Source organism: Kryptolebias marmoratus, linkage group LG20 (genome assembly GCF_001649575.2).
Source record: "Kryptolebias marmoratus isolate JLee-2015 linkage group LG20, ASM164957v2, whole genome shotgun sequence".
NCBI lineage: Eukaryota > Metazoa > Chordata > Actinopteri > Cyprinodontiformes > Rivulidae > Kryptolebias > Kryptolebias marmoratus.
In genome coordinates this window covers 6,725,719-6,733,406 of record NC_051449.1, presented here as the reverse complement: position 1 = coordinate 6,733,406, position 7,688 = coordinate 6,725,719, and the positions used below count along the sequence as shown (strand labels likewise).

The 7,688-nt window shown below is 42.2% G+C and overlaps 1 protein-coding gene across 1 annotated transcript; it reads right to left on the bottom strand.

Annotated features, from left to right (window-relative positions):
- Window positions 1-3,305: 3,305 nt before the first annotated feature.
- Window positions 3,306-5,550, bottom strand: LOC108232846 (apolipoprotein D). Its single transcript, XM_017410893.3, has 5 exons — window positions 5,393-5,550; window positions 5,136-5,270; window positions 4,473-4,594; window positions 4,293-4,378; window positions 3,306-4,193 (listed from the first exon to the last, which is right to left on the bottom strand). The coding sequence occupies exons 2-5, from the start codon at window positions 5,250-5,252 to the stop codon at window positions 3,958-3,960; spliced, it is 561 nt and encodes a 186-aa protein (XP_017266382.1). The 5' UTR covers window positions 5,253-5,270; window positions 5,393-5,550; the 3' UTR covers window positions 3,306-3,957.
- Window positions 5,551-7,688: the final 2,138 nt, after the last annotated feature.

Genomic DNA, 7,688 nt, shown 5'->3' with positions numbered 1-7,688 from the left:
AGCAAAGTAGATTTTAGCACCAACAAGGTGAAGAGATAGGGTTTATTTTAGGCCTGACATGTCTTCTTTTGTCCTCCGTTTGTCCACTTTTCTCAGCGTTTTTAAAGCACAAGCTGCACAAATGTTGTCATGGTCAGGTCCTAGCGGCTTAAAAACAAATTGACTGGAGGTTTATCCTCCAGCTGAAGACATTTAACTTCCCATCAAGGGAGCTTTCTCAGCTCACAAATGAAATGGTGTGGAGCTTCGAACCTGCATGAGGGCTTGCAGCTGAGCGCGCTCAGGATCTGTCGTGTCCTGGATGACAGAGAATCCACACAAACGTATGTCGTGGACATAAAACGAGTAAAAAAAAAACAGCCAAAGTCCTAAAGAAGAACTTTGAAAGATCTTCAGAAAGCTGGAAGCTAAATAAAGAACCGTGAGGAGGTCTGTGGTTGTCGTATGTGTGGAGGTTTGTGTGTTTGTTCCTCCAACCGGACAAAAAGTGTCAGCTTCTCTGTGTAGAATCTGCCAAGCAGGTCCAAAGTCCAGAGGAGCTGACCTCATGGAGAAGCTGACAGATGTGTCCAGAATACAAAGCGACCGGCAGCGTCTGACTCCAGGTGACAGCAGTGGGTGGAGGGAAGCTGCTTCCTGTGCCTGAAACACGCAGCGAGGGTTTCCCACAGAACAAACAGGTTCTGAAGAATCTGTGCTGGGTCCGGACGCTGGACTCCGGAGGAAACTTTTCTGTTTGACTTTCATGAAGTCACAACAGCTGCTTCTGCTCATCAGACTTTTTTAGGTTGAGAGCTCTACCTGAGGTTTGCTCATCAGGAGGCAAAATGCTTTTATATTTTAGATTTTTCTTTATCTGCCCTTCGTTTAACTCTTACAGGCAGGTTTCTGAAAACTAGGACATGTTTACGATGTCTGCCTGATGAGGAAAGAACATCTTTTATTCTTTTCATTGTTAAACTGGGAACCGAGGAACAGAAAGCAGAACTTTTTAGTAAACTAATGTACATAAATAACTGTAAGGAGAGGTTCCTGAAGATTTCAAAAAGACAAAATAAAAAAATAGATAAAGTATTTATATGAGTAACAAAAGGCTTATTGTATATTTTGTCTCAGTGCAGGAATTTCTTAATAAATAGTTAATGTACACAGAAAGATGTACTTGAAATATTGATAAATGTGTCTTATTTAGGACTGAAAGTTGCCTGTTTTAATCAGAAAGATGCCTGACGTGAAACAGACGTAAGGAGGAAAAAGCTGTTGCAGGGTTTTCAGTTCATAGCCAGCACAGTGATACAAACACAGACGGCTTCCGTGGCGTTTTCTGTCAGAACTGAGGGGTGAACGTGAAGCGCTGCTTCCCCCAACCTGCAGGGCAGCAAACATGCAGCCGAAAACCACAAAATCCCATCGGACAAAAACAGGCAGAACAAACAAATAAAGCTAAAAAAATCAATTTAAACACAGCTTTTTTTACTCCCAAGATGAAAAACAGACAAGAAAATGCTGATCTCTACTCTCCTAATACCATCATTTACATAATGCTAAAGCAGTTACTTATTTTCACTTGAATCAGGAGCTCCTTAATTAATTTTACTACATTTAGCTGCTCGTTAACACAAAATAACTCGTGAGCTGCTGGGTTGAAAGGGATAAAACACCTACATATATATATATATATCCTATGAGATCTCAAATGTTTCAGCAGCTGTTTTCGCTTTAGTTGCCTCAGTCAACACAAACACATATTTGTAATATATAATAATTTATAATATTTATCACCTGCTGCTGAAGGCAAAAGGGTGATAGTGTTTCTTGTTTGTCTGCACTGTTAGAAAAATATTTCATGAACTGCAGGATGGATTTTAAAGAAACTCTCAGGAAGGGATCAGTTCTATCAGGTTGAGGTCAGGACTCGGTGCAGGTCGGTCGAGTTCTTCCTCATCCATGTCTTTGTGGACCTTGCTTTGTGCTCTGGTGGACCGGAATGGGCCGTCCCCAAACTGTTCCCACAAAGCTGGGAGCATAAAAATGTCTCGGTATGCTGAAGCTTTAAGAGTTCCCTTCACTGGAGCCCAGCTCCTGAAAAACAAGCCCACACCATGATCCTCCCTCCACCAATCTCTACACTTGACTCAGTGCGGTCAGACAAGAACCGTTCTCCTGGCAGCAGCCAAACGCAGACTCATCCATCGGATTATCGGTCAGAGAAGCATGATCCGTCCCTCCAGAGGACACGTCTCCACGTCTCTAGAGTCCAGTGGGGCGGTCTTTACTCCACTGCATCTGACTCTTCGCACCTGGTGATGGAAGGCTTGGATGCAGCTGCTGCCATGGAAACCCATTCTATGAAGCTTTGCGTATTTAAGCTTGATTTTATTCACCTGTGGTCCTGGAAGTGATTGGAACACCTGAAGTCGGTCATTTGGATGGATGAGTGAATACTTTTGGCAATACAGTGTATTTCTCTGTGAGGTCTCCGTGGTTTTGAGTTATTTTGTGTACAAGGAAGATAAATAAATGGGTTTGTTGCTGCACAGCAGTAGTGAAAAACACCATGAAGCAGCCTGCAGCTCATCCTTCATCCCAGCTCCGCAGCACCTGCAGGACCTCTGACGGTTCATCCTCGTTATTATGCTGAACGGTGAAAACAGACACCACAATGTGGAGCACATTTGTGCTGACATGCAGGGAAAACAGTGCCCTTTGTTTCTGAAGATTTAATCATCAGGGCTCAGCCATTAATAATCAAAAAAGGTGAGAAATGAGGGAGTTGCACTTAGAGTATGTGTCGTGAATGACTCTCAGCTACTACCACACCAAATGTCTGCTCAGTGTCTGTAAAACTGACTGAGTCACAGCCGTTTCTGTGTTTGCTAAGGTTGATTAACTGTGGCGGCCATCTTGAATTAGTTTTTCATTTGTAGAGGTACGCTCAGTGATTATTTCCTGAGAGTTTCATTAAAGTCTGTTCAGTGGTTCATGGGATATTTTGCTAACAGAGAGTCAGTTTTTATTTTTACTTACAGATTCAGGTTTAAATCAGGAACACGACAAAAAGGAGAAATTCCCCAAACATGTCCTCAAATCCATCCTTATTTTAATCTAATACATGTTTGTATATTTAGTTGCTTGTTTTTTGTTGATTTTTAAATATGACATGTACACCGATGCTGAACTGTTCGGTGTCAGATTCAGAGAAAAGACTCCATTTATTTATTTTTTTCCCAAACCTGAAAAAACAAAAGCCTGATTTTATCTGTGAAACATTTCACAGAAAAACCCAAGGATAAAACGCACGAGAGTGTATTTCTTCTGTTTTTTTATTTGATTGAAAGGAAAAATCAATAACAATTTAACAATATTCAAAAAATCCCATCAGAAAGAAACTAATCAAATGTTTATTTCCAGTCGTTCCAACATCTAGAATAAAATGTTTTGAGAAATATAGTTAAGTTTTCATGAAAGGAAAATGAACATTGATACTTTTTTAAAACCCTAAACAGAAGTGAATAGTTTTAAATGTTTTACAGTTTTATTTTCATTTGAAAGACGCCTGTCGATGAGAATGGGTTGTGGGGGTAACTCTCAGCTACTACCACACTAAATTTCAGCTCGATATCTGTAAAACTGACTGAGCTGCAGCCATTTTTGTATTTGCTAAGGTTGGTCAGCTGTGGCGGCCATCTTGAATCAAAAGTTAATCGTATGTAGATGTACGACCAGTTCATTCACGCTCAGGATATTACATGATTCCCCGCATTTCATGGCTGCAAACAATAATTAGAGCAAAACTAGTTGTTATAGGAACATTTTCTTAATTATTCAGAGTTGTGTTACATCAACAAACCGACTGTGGAGGCAAAGAACGCAGCTGCAAACGTTACTGAGTTAGTTTCACACAAAAAGCCAGCAAAGCTAAGCTCCACGGTCACGATCAAACACGTCCACGGCTGCTCAGAGGGTTTTATCACAGTCCTGCTGCCCGCTGGGGGTCATTCTGGTCACGTCGATGTTGTTGTAGGCGAAGACGTTCAGGGCCCTCTGCATGGTGGAGTCCGGCAGGCTCCGGGTCCGGCCCAGGATCCAGGCGAAGTCCACGTGGAAGAGTCTGAGGACGTCCGTGCAGGAGTACACCAGGGCAAAGGTCGAGTAGTCGGTGGACAGGATCCAGTAAGGGGAGTACGGAAGGACTGGGTGGAAATCAGATCTCTGATTAGGGTTTTATCGTACCACACACACACACACACACACACATTAAGAATAGCTGTTTTAAATGTGTTCCCACTCACCGTAGGAATAACTGATTCCCAGTTTGGCTGGATTCTTTGGATCCACTAGGATTCCAGTCCCTTCGATTTTCCTCACTTCTCCTTTTCTGTTTTGGCCCACACACACACACTTTTCACGTTACATCCCAGTAGTTAATCCCCTTCAGCATTCGCACACATGAATCCCAGACGAGGACTCACAGTATTTCGGAGCTGACCACTCGGATGGACTTGTCCGTCCTGTAGGTGAAGTTGGTCTCGATGCAGCGGCCCTTCTCAAACTGCGTCGGCAGTTTGGCGATTTCAAACCACCTCCCCATGAACTGTGAGGGCGGGGGGTCTCAGGGTCAGAGGCAGATCAGAGCAAAGAGGGACAGGACTACAAATGGATCTACATGCTGTAAAACGTTCCCTTTGAGCCGTTTTCACCCGAGGACAATACGCATCTCTAACCAAACTGCATTTCATCTGTACTTCTTAACTTTATGACACTTATTTACAACTAGAAGGTCCATATAGTTGTTAGCCTAGCAGCTAGTAGCCAAAAATCCCATTCTGATAACCATACAGCAGCGATGAGCAGTGTCAGAGCTGTCTGCGAATTGTGTGGTGAATGCACACAAGAGTCTTTAAATCATTGATCACATGCATAAATATTTCATTTTCATGTCTTAAGCTGCCTAAAGATTGATTTCAGAGAAGCATCTGAACTCTTTCTCCACACCTCAACCTTCTGTCCTGACAGGAGATAAAAACTACACCAACCATGGTTTGTGTTTTACGTTTTTTAAATCAGTGAAAACAAACACAATGACATCATTTGCAGGGATTTTCTTTAAGATTTTGAGACTGCCTCATCATTACCTGTTGAAGGCTGAAAGCAGGTTGAACTTCTGGTTCTGAACAGGGGCCCCAGTGAGGAACCTGAGCCCGGATGACCGGGAGGAAGAGCACAGAAACCAGACCCAAGAACCCCTTCATGGCGCCAACAGGTCGTATCTGCAGAAACATGTTACAGCAGAAAGGGTTTGCATCCATCTTTCCCTTAACTCCACAAGGACGAGTTCCTGAACAAAAAATGTCTTCAAGGTAATCTTTATTTCTATATTTGTCCATCTTACCCTTGTCTCCTGCTGGTTCTCTCTCTCCAGATGCTGCAGTCTGACTCAGATGTAGTCGTCCACAAGGTTTTTGCAGCTCAGAGTCAATGAGCGTCTTTGTCTGGAGCCAGCTTTTATTTCTGACGCAAAGTTTGCTATTTAGAAAATTGGAGTCATGGGTGACATACCAGCAGAAACGTTATAAAACAAACCGGGTGGGTGGGGACGGGGTCACACAGATTTAGGCGTTAACGGCACAACGTTCTGCTGTAAACAAGGCTCCATTTGAAAGAGCAGGAATGTTTGAGAAGGCTGAAAACTCGTCCCAGTGCGTAGGAACGCGGCCTGTAAGAGGGTCTTGAGTTTTCAGCTTTCCTCACCTCCTCTTCTCTGGTTTTCAGGGTCAAACCTAAAGTTTTAAGCTCCTCTGTAGAGCCGTTCTGGGGAAGTAAACGTTACACGTCGTGCTGTTGATGGCCAACATTTTATCATGATGGTCGTCTTTTTTGTTTTTTGTTTTTTAAACAAAGGTTTGAGGAAACGTTTGTCAGCTGATATCCTCTGACTGTGGAAATGGAGCCAATCTTTTCTGCACAATATCATTTAGTGACAGAACTGCATTAAGGCAGTTTTGATCTGATCTTACATGCATATATAAATGAACACATTTATTCATTTTTCCAACAGGTTTAGAGACAAATGAGTTTATTAAGGCGATCTGAGTCCCTCTTATTACTGAAATCCACAACCTCACACCTTCCATCCTAGTAAGCTGGAACAAAAACTCTTTGACTTTGATTTTCTAAACATGCTTCACACCTTAGGAGCTGCCAAACACCTTCAGAAACATCAAAGTCCAGTTACCTTTGGGTTTACTCAGGTTACCATGTCCTGGATGACAGTGATGGGTCCTTTAAAGTCCACCATGACGTTCGCACAAAGAGCCAAAGAGCGAGAAAAGTCTTTCAGAATTGTTTGTTCCAGAAAGGAGGCTCATCAAACTCTGAATTTATCCATGAACTGGCTGATTTATTTCACAGAGTTGGCTCAGAGTAATTATCAAGAGTCTTTTTGGAGTTTAACGTGGAGAATATTTTAATCCAAACAACCTAAACGACGTGCAAAACGCTGCCTGCTTCCAGACCGAACTCCCTCGGCTGCAAACAAGCTCATCTTAAAGACAAAAAAAAGATCAAAAGCTTCAATTTCCAGCGCCGACACTTGAAGGAGGAACGACTTGTTATCTGCAGCCAAATGGATGAAAGTCTGCCTAAAGCCAGGGTGGTTTCTGAGTGGATGGAGGCCAAGAGCTCATCTGGTCAGAAGATCAAGGAGAGAATCAAACCGAGCTGAACGGACCCCAGAATAAAGAGAGCAAATCAAAAGAGAGGCTTATTAAAGATGCACAATGTCACGCTCTGAGTCTTCAAGGGCACCTTGGCTTCAGAAGATTAGATTTTTTTATTTTTTATCCCAGCGTTTTGTTCTGAAACAGCTCGTCTGTTTCACTTTTCTTCCACTGTTTGGATGTGATGAGCAAACGACCCGTCTTCACTCCTGCATGTTTGTGCTGCAGGCTTGGTGAGGGGTGTAATGAAGACCAAGGAACTCTTTAAACTGGGGGAGTGACAGAGATCCGGAGAAGCTGATGGCGCCTTTTTCCAGCTCAGAGCTCCAGTCGTACTTCGTATTGACGCTTAAAACAGGCAGGAATTAAAACAAAATGTCTCCAACCAGGTTTGAAATGATTTTCTGACCTTGTGTTGAGTTTCATGAGGGACGGAAACAAGAAATGCGCGTCTCTCTAAAAGAAATACATAAAAACAAATCATATTTACTCTCTATTTGTTATTGTAAACTGATTGACAGTAGAGATCATTCATTTTCCCACAATCCACTGCAGGTTATAGTAATGTCCTGTATACATAATTTACATCTTCTTCTGTCCAAAATACTACCAAAAACGCCTGAGCACCATTAGATTCAATAAGAAGCTTAAAGCCAAAGTTCCCAAACTTTTTATCTTCTAATTCACAAAACAACAACATTAAAGACGCTGGTTTTGATAATAAAGCACTTAAAATAGGCGATAATGACAACAAATGCAGCTTCAACAACAAATATACTATTTATATTTAATTTTAATCTCCATTCATGACCACTGGCTTCATGTGATGTAAGGATTACGGCACAAATCTGCTGCCGACCGCCTTTTTTTTTTTACATTTTATTTGATTTCTGAGAATCATCCTGAAGATTTAACCCAGCGGTCTCCAATCCTGGTCTTGGGGGGCCACAATCCTGCAGGTTTTACTTG

Coding starts and splice junctions, on each gene's coding strand:
- LOC108232846 (XM_017410893.3), bottom strand. CDS start 5,252: ATGAAGGGGTTCTTGGGTCTGGTTTCTGTGCTCTTCCTCCCGGTCATC. Junction 4,379..4,472: donor GTGGTCAGCTCCGAAATACT/GTGAGTCCTCGT, acceptor GGGCCAAAACAG/AAAAGGAGAAGTGAGGAAAA. Junction 4,194..4,292: donor GGGAATCAGTTATTCCTACG/GTGAGTGGGAAC, acceptor ATTTCCACCCAG/TCCTTCCGTACTCCCCTTAC.